General features: G+C 40.3%; 1 protein-coding gene across 9 annotated transcripts in view; it reads left to right on the plus strand.

Annotated features, from left to right (window-relative positions):
• cadpsa (Ca2+-dependent activator protein for secretion a) overlaps positions 1 to 20,330 on the plus strand; it is a 316,059-nt gene that overhangs the window by 271,116 nt on the left and 24,613 nt on the right. For all 9 annotated transcript variants that reach the window (XM_078414567.1, XM_078414568.1, XM_078414562.1 and 6 more), the window contains one exon: positions 9,941 to 10,048. In XM_078414567.1, coding sequence (XP_078270693.1) covers positions 9,941 to 10,048 — 108 coding nt within the window. The remainder of the gene's footprint in view (positions 1 to 9,940; positions 10,049 to 20,330) is intronic.

Here is a 20,330-nt window from a genome sequence, read left to right on the forward strand (position 1 = left end):
CAAAGCTATTGTAAGTCGAAATGCATTGTAATGCACGCGATCACGTGGCCGGACACGAGAGGCGGGTCTTTGCCGTTTGCACCATCGCAAAGTCGAACTATTGCAAGGCGGAACATCGTAGGCCGGGGAGCACCTGTATGTATCGGTGTACAATGAAAAGCTTTGTTTTGCATGTATTCCAAATAAATCAGATACTATACATAAATTCATTCAAGCCAAACCCAAGTTCAACAGGTAGAGCAAAGGAAAAGATTCTGAGTACAGAATATTATTCATTTATTGCCAATAACAGTTTATAATTGCTAGCTTTTAGGACTCGAGTACCCAATGTTTTTTTCAGCGAAAGTAATCTCCTGTTCGCTAATGAGTAGAATAAGAGAATCAAACTGATGTTTCTTACTGACCTAATTGGTGGAGTATTGAATCGTTGTGATTAATTCCAAGTAACTGTTACCATTTTCCTGCAGTGTATTTATAGTTCTATCATGTACGATGAGTGTTATAAATTGCTTCAATGCCCCTGGGAAAAGGGGAGGAAATGCCAGCCACTTGCTCTAGGATTTAATTCACTCTTCTGGCAAAATAACAGTGGGTGATTAGGACAATCCTCACTGAAGTTCACTTATCATTCCTTAAAAAAGTATTCTAAAAGGCCATGTGATTATTACCCAGTGGTAAAAACCTGTACGTTTTCTACTTGATTAATTGAATTCTGGAGCAGTCAATGGTGCAATTTTGCCTTCAATTTTTGCTACAGAGTCATAGTCAGAGGCTTTTCAGCCTAAATGTTCCATGCTAGCCAGGATGCCTCATCTGCATCAGTTCCACCTGGTCTCGTTTGGCCCGTATCCCATTAAACCTTTCCTATCCTTTATGACGAACGTATTTGAGAACAAAATGGAAGGTTTATTGAACTTTTCAACTGAATAAATATCGGTCTGAAGAAGGGTCTCGACTCGAAATGCCACCTATCCATGTTCTCCGGGGATGTTGCCAGACCAGCTGAGTTTAGTTTAGTTTAGTTCTGTTTAGAGATGCAACGCGGAAACAGGCCCTTCAGCCCACCGAGTCCACGCCGACAAGCGATCCCCGCACACTTACACTATCCTACACACACTAGGGACAAGTTATAATTATACCAAGCCACTTAACTTACAAACCTGTACGCCTTTGGAGTGTGGGAGGAAACCGGAGATTCCGGAGAAAACCCACGCAGCTCACAGGGAGAAGGTCCAATCTCTGTACAGACAGCATCGTCTGGTTTTCAGTGGTCAGGATCGAACCCGGATCTCTGGCGCTGTAGAGCAGCAACTCTACCGCAGTGCCGCCACACCACACCCATGCTAGAGTTACTCCAGCATTTCACATCTTTCCTGTAGCAAATGTATCAGGATGCCAATTTAATTCCAGTTTGTGTACAATTGGTGACACATGTAGTCTTGGTCCCTATACTGATGCAGAGCATGTACCACTAGAACCATGTGGCTTCATGCACTGTTTGTAAGTTTATTGCTGATTGATTTAAAGTCAGAGTCTTACTGCACATCCCTCTCCCCCTGCCCCCCCCTCCCCCCCCATCTGACTGGTTTATTGTCACGTGTACCAAGGTACAGTGAAAAGCTTTTGTTGCGTGCTAACCAGTCAGCAGAAAGACAATACATGATTTACAGTCGAGCCTTTACAATGTTTCGATACATGATAAGGGAATAACATTTAGCAGGAGGTAAAACCAGCAAAGTCTGATCAGGGATAGTCCGGTATTCCACCAGCATGTAGAAACAAAACTGCATCACTGGTTTATACCAAAGATAGACACAAAGTACTGGAGCAACTCAACAGGTCAGGACTGCATCTCTGGAGAACAAGGATGGTGACATTTTGGGTCTTGACTGAACTTCAGACTCTGGAATTGCTTTGTTTTTTTTTGTTTGAGTATCTGTGCAGGGCGTGATGGCACAGTAATTGCAGCAAGAATAAACACAAAATACTGGAGCATCACAACGGGTCAGTCAGCATCTCTGAAGAAGGGTCCTGACCTGAATCGACACCCTTCCTTTTTCTCGTTATCCCATTAAACCTTTCCTATCCTTTATGATGAAACAATTGGAGAACAAAATTGAAGATTTATTGTACCTTTCAACTGATTAAGTATTATTCCGAAGAATGGTCTTCACTCGAAACATTACCCATCCTTTTTCTCCAGAGATGCTGCCTGACCCGCTGAGTTACCCCAGCACTTTGTGTCTATCTTTGAATTCCTCCAGCAGTTTGTTTACTGTTTGAGATCCCAACGTCAGCAGACTTTTGTGACTTCGCTTGAAAGGCCACTCATTAGCACCCTGCAAGCAAAACTCTAGTGTTAACCAACCACAATTTCTGGTGACTGACAATCAAATACTCTGAAGAATGGGAGCCCTGTGGTCTTGGACCTATCTTATTTTTAAAAAACAATTCACAGCAAAGGCATACCATTATATTCTTCAGATGTAAACAGTCGGCATGCCAATATCAGTACCCTTAAACAGTCTTGTGGTTCAGCCCAATAATGAGCTTAGATGATTACTTTGTATTAAAGTAAAGTACCGGTGGCCTCGAAGGTGACATTTTCTGCATAAGGGAGAAAAAAGGTGAGAGTTGATTTTCTCTTCTTGATAAAGGTGTGTGGTCTGAACTGCTTATTGACAGAAACAAAGGAAAATTAATGTTCTGCATTCAGTCATACCAAATAAAAGTGAATTATAAATACAAAGAATCCTATTAACCTTTAGAGCCAAGCTCTATTCGGTCTGTGTAATGAGGTGCGGGTTGGACACCATAATGTGCACGAGTAACTCAGATTGCACCCCCTCCCCCCCCCCCCCCCCCCCACCTCCTCCACCGCTCACACGCTCACAACAGCCCTTTCATTTTAATTGGGTTACTATAGATGTTATTAAACCCAACTCAATATCAGGTATGTCATTGGCAAACTGATAATTAGCATTCACCAACAACCACTAATCATAGAAATACTGCCTTGTGGAATCTGCACTTCTTGAAGATTTAAATCCCTTTTTAGCTTGTTTTAACCTGCAAAAGCATACAAAAACAGGCCCTTCAGCCCACTGTGTCCACGCCGACCATCGATCACCCGTCCACACTAGTTCTATGTTATCCCTTCTTCAGACCGAGAATCAGGGGAGAGGGGGAGAACATAGAGATACGGAAGGGTAAGGTGTGAAAACACAGAAGGGTCTCGATCTGAAACGTCACCCACTCCTTCTCTCCAGAGATGCTGCCTGGCCCGCTGAGTTACTCCAGCATTTCGTGTCTATCTTCATGAACAAAGTCATTTGATTATGCTTCATTTTCTCTGACTTTTTTTAACTTCGGAAAATGGGACACTACCTGCAGGGAAAGGTCAGGATAATTGGCACCTACGTAAATGTGTTGTGAATTTAGCAAATAAATGGAGAGAGTTGTTCAGACACTTCTTCCTGAAGATGCTACACTTCCAACAACACCGCAAATATTATTAGAAACCTTCAGCTCAGAATATCTTGGGAGTTATTATCTTCGTTTCAATCAGTGTCTTTAGTATAAAAATCCCGTCACCTTTCCCGAATCGTGAAACACTTGGTTCTCAGCTTTCATGTTGATAGAGGCACAGCCCTGAGGAGCAATCTCCTGTAGAATCTCATCCCTGAACAGACAGATTATCCTCTGGAAGTAGTTCACCATAGAAACAATCAGAACCATTCAAATAGCCGTCTGTGAGATTTTTAGGCAGCAAATGCTTAATAATAACAGCCAAGCTGTTTTACTTTTTAAACATGGCTGCCTGGTATAAAATGAAATATGAAGACTGAGCAATAATATGTTCACCAAAAAATGTTTTTAGTTTTAGTTTTTAGAGATACTGCGCAGAAACAGGCCCTTCGGCCCACCGAGTCCATACCAACCAGCTATCCCTGCACATTAACGCTATCCTACACACACTAGGGACAGTTTACACTTATACCAAGCCAATTAACCTACAAACCTGTATGTCTTTGGAGTGCGGGGGAAAACCCACGCAGGTCATGGGGAGAATGTATAAACTCCATACAGATAGCATCCGTAGTCAGGATTGAACCCAGGTCTCTGGCGCTGTAAGGCAGTAGCTCTAACGCTAGGCCACCATGCCACCAAAGTATTATATCAGTAGACTGGAATCCAGACACCTGGCAAATATCACCATGGCAACTGGGAATTTAAATTTAGTCAATTACATTTATCTATTATGGAAAGATAGCATTGGAAATTTTAATTATGTCTATCCAATCGTTATATACATTTTTCTGGTTCAGTAAGGTCCTATAGGGAAGGTATTCTGCTGTCATTACATGTTCTCGCATTTATACGACACCAGAGTATATAATTAACCCTTAGTAATCCATCCCAACATAGCAAGGCAAATTGCCATGCCAAATAATTGAATTAGCCAAATAAGATGACAGGCCTAGAAATCAGATCTACACATGGCAAAAACATACCCAGCAGAGTAAATTTTGTAAAGACGGACTCAGTCATATTTAGAGAAGAGAGGCAGAATTAGTAGGCCGACCCACAACGTTGCGTAAACATTCCCTCCACAGATGCTGCCTGACCGGCTGAGTTCCTCCAACACTTTGTGTGTTGCTCAGGGGACCTGGCCCATTGACCAGTCAAGCAATAGCTTCATGTGGTATCTCTTAAATAGCATATAGTTAAATAGCAAAGCTATACAGCATGGAAACTGCCCTTCGGCCCAACCTGCCTATGCTGACCAAGTTGCCACATCTACACTAATCCCCGCGACCTCTAGCGTCCCAGAGAAGTTATGTCTTATTGAACTGCTTTTGGTCGCCAGGTTTGCTGGTCATGTAAAGTGAAGGATTTGCCTTACAGTAATGGATCGACTGGGCTTATATTCACTGGAATTTAGGATTAGAGGGGATCTTATAGAAACATATAACATTCTCATGGGATTGGACAAGCTAGATGCAGGAAAAATGTTCCCGATGTTGGGGGAGTCCAGAACCAGGGGTCACAGTTTAAGAATAAGGGGTAGGGCATTTAGGACTGAGATGAGGAAAAACATTTTCAGCCAGATAGGTGTGAATCTGTGGAATTCTCTGCCACAATAGGCAGTGGAGGCCAATTCACTGGATGTATTCAAGAGAGAGTTAGATGTAGCTCTTAGGGCTAACGGAATCAAGAGAAATGGGGAGAAAGCCGGAACAGGGTACTGATTCTGGATGATTGGCCATGATCATATTGAATGACGGTGCTGGCTCAAAGGGCCGAATGGCCTACTCCTGTACCTGTTTTCTATGGCTCTATGTAAACCAGAATCTCAGAGAATGTGGACAAGGACTTATTTAGACCAGTGCTTCTTAACCTATTTCAGTGTCATTCACCCTCGAGTCTTTATCATAAAATATTTCATTCACTCTCGACTAGATTTTCTTATGTTTTTTGGTAATTTTCGTCTTATCCTCCCTTGTGGATAATTTGATATATAATTTATTTTGTCACATGAGCAAAAGACATAAATCAACTCATTTCTTATGTGTTTATTTTATTCAACTTTTTGAACATCCTAAAAATATGTAAAGAAAACTAGGAGTGAAAAAAAAAGGTTAATTACCAGTGGAGTTGGAAAATCATCCTATTAGAATGATAAAAAAAACATTCCAACGTCTAAGCACTCGACTTCAGTCTCCAAAGACGTACAGGTATGTAGGTTAATTGGCTGGGTAAATGTAAAAATTGTCCCTAGTGGGTGTAGGATAGTGTTAATGTGCGGGGATCGTTGGGCGGCTCGGACTTGGAGGGCCGAAAAGGCCTGTTTCCGGCTGTATATATATGATATGATATGATATGATATCCTACCATTTTGGGCTTTGATTACTTGGAAAAGTAATCTTTTCTTGGAAAACTAGCTCAAAAAATCATGGAGAATGTGATTTAATATATAAGTATCTAACTAATATAACTTTCTATAACTCACCCCGACGAATCTCACAATACCACCAAATATCAACTTGCCATATTTGGTATACTTCTCTCCAGAAGCTGGTTCTTCCAAATCCAAATATATATTTTAAGTTGTGCATGTGTACTGACATGTATGTGTCACATGCATGCTCAAAACATCATCACAACATTCATTGTTGCTCAGTTCTAAATATCCCATCCTCCCAACTCCACAAAAAAAAATAAGAACAGAAAGATTATTGGAATTTACATAAAGTTAGTAAACAACTGTCTTAGAACTTATTTTCTTACACAATAAGAAAACATTGTTTCTCAGAATCTAATATATAGATTCTGAGAAACAATGTTTTCTTATTGTGTAAGAAAATAACTATACAAGTGCTGGTACAAATCAAAGGTATTTATTTCACAAAATGCTGGAGTAACTCAGCAGGTCAGGCAGCATCTCAGGAGAGAATGAATGGGTGATGTTTCGGGTCGAGACCCTTCTTCAGTCTGAAGAAGGGTCTCGACACGAAAAGTCACCCATTCCTTCTCTCCTGAGATGCTGCCTGACCTGCTGAGTTACTCCAGCATTTTGTGAAATAAATGTTTTCTTATTGTGTATGTTTACCACAAATGACAAGCAGTATACTTCTACACTTATCATCAATGACTAGGATGTTCCTGTACTCCTGTGACAAGCTTCTCAAACCGAGATTCAATTTCCTTCTCCAAAGCAACCCGCATTACCGAATCAACATACTGAAGTGAATTGCTTTTTTTGGATTTCAATTCTACCGAAGTCAAAATCCTTGTTCAGACAGAAAAGTTGTTGTCATCATTACTAGTGGTGGAGGGACCTTCAAGGCAATTGATTTGTATTCTGGGAAAGTAAGTAATCCAATCCAATAGTCTCCATAGTAGGAGTACATCTCAAAAGATGATTTTTGAATGAAGTCGTAATGAAGCTCCATCAACACTTCTGATATTTCCCCAAAATCAGCTCACTTGATGTGGCTGGTGATAAAAGGATTAACTATCCACATCTGATTTTCCAAGTCCTGCTGATGTTTTTGAGGAGAAGATGTTTCAACATTTTTAGACAGCTACTGCAGATGGTTGGAAATGATGTCCTTCAGTGTTTTCTCCGGAATCAGGTGGTATGGGAAGAAGGCAGGAACGGGGTACTGATTGAGAATGATCAGCCATGATCACATTGAATGGTGGTGCTGGCTCGAAGGGCCGAATGGCCTACTCCTGCACCTATTGTCTATTGTCTATCAGGTTGCTTTTCTTCCCACTCACACTCTTTGGGGAATCTTTCCAAATGTGGAAAATTGGAGAAATTGTCTTTACGAATGTTATTATGCCACATGGTGATCTTCATTTTCATGGCTTCTATTTTCCCAAGGACATTGAAGATGTCACCTCCTTTACCTTGAAGTGACAAGTTGAGCCGATTCAAATGTTCAAAAATAGAAGTCACTTAACACAATTTGGCCAGCCAAAAATCATTGTTGAAATGCGTTGTTTTCACGTCATCTTGCTCAGTAAAAAATAAACACAGTTCAATCTTCATGGACAGTACTCTTTCAAGGACTCTTCCACGTGACAACCATCGAACCGCAGAATGCAGGAGGAGAACCATGTGATCTGCAGACATATCCTTGCATAGCTCTGAAAACAGCCGACATTTTTTTGCTTGTGGCAAATAGCATTGACAATTTTCACCACATCTTGCAACAATTCTTCCAGCTCATTTTTCAGGTCATTGCAACAAGTGTTCAGTTTCTTGGCAGCCAGTGCTTCCCGATGTAAACAACAATGTAAAAAGGTGCAATTATGGGATTTCTCTTTGATGCGAGCGGTGGCTCCTTTATGTTTCTCCATCATGGCTGCAGCACCGTCTGTAGTCCACAGCAACACATTTGCTCCAAGATAAATTGTCATTTTCCATGAATTCATCAAGCTTGGAGAAAATAAATTCACCTGTAGTTTGCTCTCCGACTGGCAAGCAAAAGAGATAATGCTCAACAATTTTTCCCAAGCTTTGATCCAGGAAACGACAATACGCAATGAGTTGTGCATCGTTTTCAATGTCCGTAGTTTCATCAAACTGCAGAGCAAAAAATGGTGCTTCCAACAGTTTTGCCATCAGCTGATGCTTCAGATCCTCAGCAATCATAGTAGATCGGAGTTTCATTGTGTCATTGGACAAAGGAATTTGCACTACTTTATCCATTGCTTGTGTTCCACCATGTAGTAGATTGGCAACGATTTTCAGACACGGTTTGACAACTTTCTCAGCCTCTGTGTATGGCTTTTTTTCTTTCATGAGCACATGTGCTATTTGAATAGAGACAAGAAGAAGAGTTGTTTTAGTCGCAGTGTCATTCTTTACCATCGGCTGGAAGAAATTCCGCTGTTTCCACAAATACTCACGAGTGTATGGACTTGTTTTGATGAATGCTATGCTTTGTTCTTAAATGAGTCTGTAATTTTGAAGGAGCCAGGCACTGGTTGCTATATTTTACACTGCAAAACATGCACTGAGTTGAGGGAGTAGGGCTTGTTAGTTCATTTTGGGGAAGGAAAAAGCCATACTTGATATATCCTTCGTTACACTTTCTTTTCTTGAGTTTTGAGGAGAGGGTACTTTGGTTGCGGTAGTTTCTCTTGAGATTACTTTTTTCCGTGCCCGCATCATTAACAGTCATCATCTGTACCATACGTAACTGCATTTTTAAGTTCGTTATCCTCAGTTTCCTTGTCACCCTTCACAAGTCACTTGTCTCTTGAACATACCTCCTCATGAGTCCTGTTCGTTTCACTTACTTTCAGAAATGAACTACTTCCTCCTGCACACCTTTCCTCTAGAGCTGGTTTCTTTAGGTACTTCAACAAAGACATAGTGTCTTAATCTGCAAATGAAACTCACAAAATACTGAAGTCGCTAGAATTGAAAATGCAGAATATCGCTGCAAGAAAATGGCACAATCTAACTTTAGATTGCCTAAAAACGGGGCTCAAATCTTAATATAGCTAGAATTCATTTGCTTGGTGCAAATAAGCGCTGGTAGATTGAAGTATAGTAAATATATATATAGAATTCTAGTTCTAGCAGAAAAGTGGCTAAATTGGCAACACGACGTAAAGTTACAGTTCAACAGTTGCCTACGGCGATCCTCCAGTGTTGCCATTTATAAATTTATGATCCCACTAGCTTGTCTGGTCTTTCCTAAAAGGTTATATTACAGTAAATCTGGGAAATATCCTGCTACTTTGAAATTAGAAAACCATAGGTAGAGAGAAATTTCCAGCTCCACTTCCATTAAAACCAATAAGAAGCTTGCCAACCACTTTAATGGCAATGCCTTTTTTAAGTATAGAAAAAATATATATAAATACCTGAATAAATTAAGTCATTCACCCCTCTAGTTTCATTCACCCCCAAAATAATTTCATTCACCCTTGGGTGAACCATTCACCAGTTTCAGAAGCACTGATTTAGACCATTATCTATTGGGAAAATGCCATTTACAAAAATGCTCACTTTATATTAAAAAGGAACAAAAACAAAGAGAAACAGGCATGATAGATATATATATATATATATATATATATATATATATATATATATATATATATATATATATATATGTAAACAGAAGAGATTAGCTTGCACGTCAAAAGATTTTTTTGTGTAATTGAGAAATAATGATAGAGATTCTAATTTCTTTGAGATTAAATAGCTGGATGCAACCTTGTGTCAATTTAAGTAATTATAGTGTTAAAGGGCTTTGCTTTTGCAACATGCCAATCCTCATTTGCATTTTGTTAAAACTGTGGACTGTCCAGCTGATGTGGGAACACTTAGAATTCATTGGAGTTTTGCGATTTTTTAAAAACAAATGCATGTCATCCCATGTGACTTTCTTTCTCTCGTTTTCATTTTCAGAAACCTGGGATGGACTTGGCAGATGCTTACGTGACCTTTGTACGCCAGAGTCAGGATATCCTGCGTGACAAGGTCAATGAGGAGATGTATATAGAAAGGTTATTTGATGTAAGTAAATGCCTTCTCCTCCTTGCTGACCAGGGAGGAGACCACCCAAAATGTGACAATACGACAGAAAGAGGGATAAGTCACATTTTGAGAGAAATTCAATGGCTGTTCAGATCTTTTCTGTTCCTCTGACTCAGGCACCTCTCTGCCGCTCTCTGTTCTGACTCTGTACTGTAATCTGCTATATATGTTGCATCAACTCCCGGTCTGTCTGCATGTGACTCCTGTCACAGTGCTTTCTTGCAAACGGGCTTTCTTAGCTCACGTTTATAGACTTCAGATTTTAGAGAAACGGGCCCTTCGGCCCGCCGAGTCCGTGCCAACCAGCGATCACCCATACACCAGCACCACCCCACACACTAGGGATAATTTACCCCTTTTTTTTACCGAAGCCAATTGATCTACAAACCTGTACGTCTTTGGAGTGTGAGAGGAAACCGGAGCACCCGGAGAAAACCCCATGTGATCACAGGGAGAGTGTACAGACAGCATCCATAGTCAGGAGTGAACTCAGGTTTCTGGCGCTGTAAGGCAGCAACTCTACCGCTGCGCCACCGTGCCACCCCTTTTGGAGCAGCTTTTGTAAGAGGTTTTGAACAGTATTCTTCACAGTCCACACAGGATCTAAAAAATAGTCGCTGCTTTTATTGTCTCTGAAACTATTAGGTATCCCCAAGGAAACATACATTTTTGTAGAAGGCATATAGAATGCAGTAGTGCATCCCTAGAATGGAAACTTCCTGTTTGCCATGAACTCTCATGATAGAAACTTCCATGCAGTAAATGTCAAAAATGTCTTTTTTTTTTAACATTGGGAATATGTAAACTATGTTTGCTGTGCAATACTTGCAACAGCATTGATGGATGTACTCGTGAAATTCACTGCATTCTGGCATTTAGTTAGAATAGTTGTGGAATGCTTAGAAGTTCTGTCCATTGTACATTTGCTTGGTGCAGCAAAGCTTTCTTTTATTTTGTATTTGCAATGTTTACATAGATTTATTTTTTTTATAACCCTTTTCTATTTGTTTTTAGGGCCTGATGTATTTGGTGAGGTTTTAGCAAAGTGTAGATTTAAAGGAAATCATTTCGACAACTTTCCACCAAAGTATTGTGTTGTATTTGTAAAGTTGTAAGCTAAAATGTTTAATTTATTTCAGTTTCTCGTGCAAGTGGCATTGTTTTGTAACAAAAGATATTTAATTGAGGGCTCTGTATTCTGGTGGTGTGTCATTCTGTTAATCTTGCTCATATGCTTTCATAAGATTCTGTCAGACGTCTTGTTTCGGTTGACAAAACACCTTCCTTTCCTTTGTTCTTCTCTGATCACTTTCCATCTCTTCCCTTTCATCCAGTTTCCGATAATTGAAATGAAACTTATCTCTCGCATCCAGTGTTTTGTCACATTGTATCAAGTGGCACGATTTTCAGTCAAATAATCTTGCTGTGTACATCTACTATCATGGCCTGCAACGACTAGATTGTTTCATACATGCATAGAGCACGCCAGGAGCACGCCATGCTCTATGCATGGATGTCTAACAGGGAACTTAAAAGGTTGTAAGGAATGGGGGAAAGATCATCCATTTGGTGGACATTGAAGACATGATCAAACCAACCAAATGACTCATATTCTAAGACCATTGGAGTGTGGAAGTTGCCAGTTTTGGTTGTCGAGCGAAACTGATGGCCAATGAATTCACTGATGAGTCAATTGGTAACGTTGGCTGATTCTGTCTAATGTCTCGATGGTATATCATTTTTATCAATTGTGTTGCAATAAACTTCCTGATTGCATCTTTTTTTAAAAATATTTACTTTGTTCTGGCCATTCCACACACCCCCGTTGAGTCCTTGCCATTTACCAGTTGTCAGGCAGCTGGATGGTCCTCAGTCACATACTTATCCGTCAATTCCACCATTGGCACAGCATCTCAGTGTGAAAAAGGTTTAGCTTCTGCGGGGCAGGGCTCATCCTAATCACTTGGCCATCCTCCCTGCTGAGAGGCAACGATGTGTATGAGAACAGGTCACATTCAAAGACCGGGATAATGTAACAGCATTTTTTGAGTTCCTTTGAGAGTTAAATGCTTACTCTACAGTTGAGCAAAATAATAAACTGTTGGAAGAACACAGAACTGTTGCCTCGACCCAAAATACCAACCATCCCTTTGCTTCCACAGGTGCTGCTTGAGCCGTTGAGTTCTTCCAGCAGTTTATATTTTTTGTACCAGATTCCAGCTTTGCAGTTCCTTGTGCCTCCGTATTCTCCAACCAAGTTCAGAAATCTTTTTCAGAGATTTTCAGAGTTTCTGCCTTGCACCTTATAGGGTCCCCATTCCCATACGGTTGTCTTAGACTTCGGAACACCTTAATCCAAGGGCAATCAGGGCAATTGCTACCCTTGTATCTCGGTTGATGTGCCACCAAAATAAATTAAGTATTTTGGTCTATAACCAGCAAATAATGCTGAACGGTGGCAAATCTAGATAAATGTTTTTAAGAGGGTAGCCCTAATACTTTGTTGTCCCCAGACATCTATTGTGTTTTGGATTACTGCCAAACTGTTTTAAATGTCCAAATGAATGGATTTTTTGTGCAACATTTTAATGCACTCTATTTGCTTGCATCCATTTCAATAAAGATACAAACCTTCATTGCCTGAAAATTAAATTAAGCAATGGACAGAGCTAAATTATGAGCCATTCTGATAGTTTGAAGGCAAAAAGTTGTATTAACAAAATAAAACATTTCTTCAAAACATTTCTCTTTGAAGATGGTATCTGAGCAATTGAAAATATCAATCGTAAATCTTTCCAATTGGGAGCAAAGCTAAAGGAAGCTTTATTCTTTTCTGGCAGTCCAAAATGGATATATGCAAGCAAAATAATAGTATTATGTTCTTCTTAAATATAGATTTGTGTTAAGTAGCAACTGATAATGACTTTTTTTTCCAGCTTCCGTCGTATGTCAGAACACTGTTTCCTGCACATAGCTCAAGTGTTTAACAAACATCAACTGGTTTCAGGTTATGATTGAATTGTCCTTATATTCCAAGTTAAGTGAAATTATGCTGAAACTATACCTACAATTCAAATAAATTGGACAAAAAAACAATGTGAATCCTCACATATTCTATTATCTTGAAGCAAGTTTAACGAAGGTAATGGTGGTTTGGGAACCGTGACCTACCTAGAGTTCCTTACCAGAATATAAGAGAGAATCACTTCATTTGTGAATGTTACTGATGAAGTTAGTACGTTGAATGTTACTAAGAATTCTCAGTCAGAATGCTACTGAACTACCTCTAGTTACACTGCTCATTAAACAAACCAGTTAGGAATTGTGACCGAGTTCTTGAAACGTTATGTAATTACAGAATCCAGTTCTTTTTCCAAGTCAAGTCAAGTTTATTTGTCACATACACATACACGATGTGCAGTGAAATGAAAGTGGCAATGCCTGCGGATTGTGCACAAAAAAGAATTACAGTTACAGCATATAAATAAAGTTAATAAGTTACTATAGTGTAGACAAAAATGTAGTCTCTGGAGTTATAAAAGTTGACAGTCCTGATGGCCTGTGGGAAGAAACTCCGTCTCATCCTCTCCGTTTTCACAGCGTGACAGCGGAGGCGTTTGCCTGATCGTAGCATCTGGAACAGTCCGTTACTGGGGTGGCAGGGGTCCCTCATGATCTTGCTTGCTCTGGATCTGCACCTCCTGATGTATAGGTCCTGCAGGGTTCCTTCATTTGTTCTTTCTGTTCTCCATTCCCTGCCACTTTCAGAGCTTACCTTAGTTATTTACTTTATTAATAATCCATGTTTTAAATTGTCAACCACTTAAAAATGATTGAGGTAAATCCTTTGAGAACTTAAATTTTAATTTGGAATTCATAAATTATTTTAATCATGCCACTACTTTTTATATAAATGCATATGAACAGAAACAATCCCTAAGTATGTAGTGTTACGTTATTGGATATAATTTTGCTGCACTGGGCTGTTCAGATATCTGTGCTTTCAGGAGATTATGTGGATTCTAATATTACTTTCCATGTTCTTTATTTTAATCTCCTTTGAGAAGGAAATTAGGTGACTCAGTCAACTTTGGAATAATGTTGCATCTCAATTTCTTTCTGACATTGTATTTAGAGTGGTAGAAACCATTTTAATGCTTTCAGTTTGTTTAAGAAATAGGATAGTTCGTTTACTGTTTTGGAAAACAGCAGACAGCATTGAATATATTGTTGAAGTGCGCCATAGATTAAGTGTACACATACATTCATTTGAAGCAGTATTTTATACGAATATATAGAATATTAATAGGAGTTTGACTGAATCTATCAACAACCTACATCTTTAATTTCCATTGTATATCCTGCTTGGGATAACTCGATCTGAAATCGGAGATGTAAATCCATCCAGCGTTTTGGAAGGATAATTTGTGTGAATTTCCAGTGTTCAAGGTTGAATTACAAGGCATGTCGGAATTCTCAGGCACGCAAATACAGCAAGATAATTTTAGCTTTTTTTCACAAGTGGTAAACATGCTGGTTTGGGTTAGCCGTCAATTTTGTATCCCATCCGATTTGACACTGTTAATGTGAGCATTTGAATACTTAAGCAGATAGCTTCCTAATCCACCACCAGTCTGCGGATTAGGAAGTACTTTGGATTGGAACTGAGAAGAAGCTCTGATAAAATCTCTTCAAACCAGGGAGCATAATACTGCTTCCATCAAGAGCTTGTACCAAGAAACAGACCAAAATAATTTCATTGGAGAGTGACATTTCACTCAACCTTCTGGCGGCATGAGCTTCACTGATGAGCACAGAACCCAAGACCCTCCAATATTTAAGCACAAGCAGTGAACTCATTACAAGTATTTGCATCAATCGTTTTATTTTAAAGCTGTTCCCAGAATATGCCACTTCCCTCTAGCAGAATTACTTAATCTTGTGACAAACCTGAAGCGTTGAACTGAGATTGCACTTTGAATCAACTTACATTACGCAACTGTTTTGAAACCAATAGCTGTAAAGTACAACTTATTATTGTGTTTGACGGTATTTCAGTTTAGTGTGCAGTTTGTTGACTGAAAAATAACGTAAGTGGGAAGAGACATGTGCCATAATTGCACCCGTGAAGTCCGTAAGTACGACAACTTTGTTAAATAATTGCTATGGGATCAGATTTGTACATAGAGTTTCACTTAAATCTTTCCATATACTAGTTTATGTTCCAGTTATAGAGGATTATGTCCTAAATGTGATTTGCTTTGTACTTGTGTTTGGTTTGAATTGCATGAGATGTACAAAATGATACGGATTTTTTTTCCTTCGAAAATCTTAGTGTTCCATTACAATTTGTGGCAAAATCAATTGTCTGAAATTTTAGCTATAGTCACTGAACTAAGATTGCATCAACTATCCCATTGACACAGCAATATTGACCACGCAATTAATCCTTCGAGATCTGACAATGTAATTATTGTTATCATGCCCTTTCACAAGCTTTAATTGTACGGAAAGAATTTGTGGTTTTAAGGTGAGAGGGGTGAAGTTTAAAGGAGATGTGCAGGAAAAGTTTTTTTTCATACCAAGGGTAATAAATGCCTGGAATGCCCTGCCAGAGATGGAGGTGGAGTTAGATACGATAGTGGCATTTAAGAGGCTTTTAGATAGGCAAATGGATAAGCAGGGAACGGAGGGATATGGATCACATGCAGGCGGAGGAGATTAGTTTATCTTGGCATCATGTTCGGCAACAGACATTGTGGGCCGAAAGGTTTGTTCTTGGCCTGTACTATTCTGTGTTCTATACACCGGTCAGCCAAAACATTATGATCACTGACAGGTGAAGTGAAGAACTGATTATCGTGTTACAATGGCACCTGTCAAGGGGTGGGATTTATTAGGCAGCTAGTGAACAGTCAGTTCTTGAAGTTGATGTGTTGGATACAGGAGAAATGGGCAGGAGTAAAGACCTGAGCGACTTTGACAAGGGCCAAATTGTTATGGTCAGCCGACTGGGTCAGAGCATCTCTGACACGGCAAGGCTTGTGGGGTGCTCCCGGTCAGCAGTGGTGAGCACTTACCGACAGTGGTCAGAGGAGGGACAAACCACAAACCGGCGACAGACAGGGTGTTGGACACCCAAGGCCCTCCTAAAATGCTTTATTCATGAATTTACAAACATAATTTGGTATCTTTGCATGCCTTCTACTGTATTAACGTGTCATTGCCTAGAATATTTACATTATATCCACAAGTTCAATTTTCCCCCCATTATTTCGTCCCATTATCCCCATTCTCTCTCATGAGAGTTAGATAGAGCTCTTAATGATAGCAGAGTTAAGGGATATGGGGAAAAGGCAAAAATGGGGTACTGATTGTGGATGATCAGCCACGATCACAGTGATTGGCGGTGCTGGCTCGAAGGGCTGAATGGCCTACTCCTGCACCTATTATCCATTGTCTCTTATTTCCTGAGCCTTTGTAGCAAACAGGCCCTAATCTGTGGTCTTTGCTAGAGAGTGTTTGTGGTTTGTACAGCAGGCTTCAACGTGTTCCTGAGTCAGCAAGGATGTGGAGGATTTGGAAAGGGCGCAGAAGAGGTTTACCAGGATGTTGCCTGGATTAGAGAGCATTAGCAATAAGGAGAGTTTTCACAAACGTGGATTGATTCTCTGGAGCGTCGGAGGCTGAGGGAAGTCCTGGTAGACACGTACAGAATTATCAGAATTTTCTCAGGGTGCAAATGTTGAAGCCCAGAGGGCATAGCTTTAAGGTGAGAGGGGCAAAGTTGGATAACATAGAGCTAGTGTGAATGGGTGATGGATGGTCGGCGTGGACTCTGTGGGCCGAATGGCCTGTTTCCATGCTGTGTCTCTAAACCAAAACTAAACAGAACCACATTACAAATTGTTCATCTAGAATGCCCTGTCTCCTTTAATGGATCTGGACACACAGCCATGTGTCGATTCTTTAACGTAAATATCCAATTGATTTGGTTAAAAGAATCCAACTCGACAAATTCACTCTCCACTTCGCCTGGCAAGACATAGCTTTTGAGGATTGGAACCGATCAAGGAAAGAGAATAGTTCTTTGTCCACAACTACCACTCTCCAAATCATCTTCTACTGATGCTGCAGCTTCAGCACCTGATATTGGAAATTTCACGCTACCTCACACGGAAGAGGCAATTAATTCTTTCTCACAAGGGTGAGTGAAATTTTCTTTTATCTCCCACAAAATGGAAATGTTGACATCTATATCTCTTGTCTGAAGATAGATAGATGGGTTAAATGGCAGAATTCAGATACAATAGTGGCATTTAAGAGACTTATGGATGGGTACATGGATATGGAGAGAGACACAAAGTGATGGAGTAACTCAGCCGGTCAGGCAGCATCTCTGGAAAAAAAGGATGGGTGATTTAGTTTAGTTTAGAGACACTGTGTGGAAACAGGCCCTTCGGCCCACTGAGTCCGCGCTGACCAGCGATCCCTGCACACTAACAAAATCTTATACACGCTAGGAACAATTTACAATTTTACCAAGCCAATCAGCCTGTAAAGCAGTACGTCTTTGGAGTGTGGGAAGAAACCGGAGCTCCTGAAGAAAACCCACGCAGGTCACGGGGAGAACGTACAAACTCCGTACTCGTAGTCAGGATCGAACCCAGGTCCCTGGTGCTGTTAGACAGCAACTCTACCGCTGTGCCACCATGCACCCTTGTTTCTAGTCACATGTTTCCGGTGATGTTTCAGGTCAGAACTCTTCTCAGACTCTGAGATGCTGCCTAACCCGCTGAGTTACTGCAACACACTGTGTCCCATTTTACGAATGAGTAGATGGGCCACAAGGTCCTATTTTGCAAGATTCCAATAAATTCCATTAACAACATAGACACCAAGGAGAAATGTTGCACTGCCACAAATACTGTGAATGGGCACAAACTCTATATTTTCTTCAATCTAAATTATGCTATCATTTTACAATATATACAATATCATTTTATCATATATACAAATGTAATGTATTATTATTATTATTATTATTATTATTATTATTATTATTTTCTTTTGTTCCATAGATAGATCAAAATAAACATTCTTGATTTTGGAAATCACACAAAACAATACTCTGTTAAATGACACATCTTAGGCAGACTGTATGGGTTTTCATTTCATAAAGAAGCCACAGGGAATATTGGAATATATTGTGGTAAGGCTCTACCAAACAGTAATCTTAAATGGGTCAGATCATATGAGAAAGATTGGAAGGTTATCGAGGTAATACAAAAATTAATTTATTTCTGCCTCATGTTGCCACTAGAACAGCCTGTGTAGAGATAAGGATCTAAACAGCTGGGCTAAACTGAACCTCATCTGCTTAAATCTTGATTACAGACCAAAAGCCATCTCTTTAGCTTTCATCAGATTCGCTGCTATGATCTGCAAGATAGTTTTCTTGCAGGCAAGGTGCCAGTTTGCAACAGACAGATTCTCAAATTTGACTGGAGATGATACATGGATTAGATAGGTCAATTATGCACTTAATCTGCCTTTGGAGGATTAGATGGCCATTGATTTTGTCCCTGCATATGCCTTGACCTTAACCGTTACCAGATATTGTCGGTCCCTTTGGTTTAGTAAGTATTTAATCACAGGGTGATTAGGCTCATTGCCAAAGTGTCAACAACTGAAATAATATCAATATGCATACACGACAGAAATACAATTTTACCTCTATACACCGCTAATGCTTATGAATGAAGTCATTGCTTTGAATTTTTTTATAGTACCGTTTAAATTTTATCTTAATATGCCTCGTTGTCACCTTCCCCTAGCTCACAATGATCTATTCTACCTTTTCCCTGAGCCCCATCCTCTTTGATCTCTCATTTTCACACCTTACCCTTCCATATCACCGTGTCACCCTCTCCCCTGAGTCTGAAGACTGGTCTCGACCCAAATCGTCACCCATTCCTTCCATCCAGAGATGCTGCCTGTCCCGCTGAGTTACTCCAGCATTTTGTGGCTATCTCTATTATTTTATTCAAAAAAGGCTGGAGTGACTCCGCAGGTCAGGCAGCATCTCAGGAGAGAAGGAATGGGTGACGTTTCGGGTCGAGACCCTTCTTCAGGCTGATTTTTTTATACTTCTAAAGGCAATTTAACCTTAAAACCATCTCCCATCAACACCCACGGACTACATTTAGGTGTAAAGGCTCTCAATAAATACCGGCAGACTGTTTGATGATGATGTACGTAATTGTCGAGCCCAGAGATTCTTTTAGGATTCTCCCCATATCCCCTGAAAACTAAATTGTTAACAACTCATGATTCCTCATTTCATAAGAACAGGCCCTTCAGCCCATAATATCCACACCAATCATGATGCCAAGTTAAACTAATCTCCTCTGCCTGTGCTTGATCCATGTCCATCTGTTCTCAGCATATCTGCGGGCCTATCTAAAAGCCTCTTAAATACCCCTATTATATTTGCCTCCCCTGGTAGCCTGTACTGCACACCCACCACTCTGTGTAAAAAAACATGCCCCGCTCATCTCAATAGACAATAGACAATAGGTGCAGGAGGAGGCCATTCGGCCCTTCGAGCCAGCACCGCCATTCAATGTGATCATGGCTGATCATTCTCAATCAGTACCCCGTTCCTGCCTTCTCCCCATATCCCCAGACTCCGCTATCCTTAAGAGCTCTCTCTTGAATGCATTCAGAGAATTGGCCTCCACTGCCTTCTGAGGCAGAGAATTCCACAGATTCACAACTCTCTGACTGAAAAAGTTTTTCCTCATCTCAGTTCTACATGGCCTACCCCTTATTCGTAAACTGTGGCCCCTTGTTCTGGACTCCCCCAACATTGGGAACATGTTTCCTGCCTCTAACGTGTCCAATCCCTTAATAATCTTATACGTTTCAATAAGATATCCAGTCTTTCAACATATGACAGTCCCGCCATCTCCTTTAGACTTTTCCCCTCTCACATCAAAGCTACAGCCTCTAGTCTGTGGCATTTCCACCCTGAGAAAAGGGTTCTGACCATCTATCCTTATCTATGCCTCTCGTACGTTTTAAGACTTCTATCAGGTCTCCCCTCAGCCTCCAACACTCCAGAGAAAATAATCCAAGTTTGTCTGACCTCTCCTTGCAGCTTATACCCTCTAATCCAGGCAGCATTCCGGTAAATCTCTTCTGCACCCTTTCCAAAACTTCCACATCTTACCGAATCTGTTTCAACAAATGTTTCTAT

This window comes from Rhinoraja longicauda, chromosome 17, assembly GCF_053455715.1.
Source record: "Rhinoraja longicauda isolate Sanriku21f chromosome 17, sRhiLon1.1, whole genome shotgun sequence".
NCBI classification, from domain to species: Eukaryota; Metazoa; Chordata; class Chondrichthyes; order Rajiformes; family Arhynchobatidae; genus Rhinoraja; species Rhinoraja longicauda.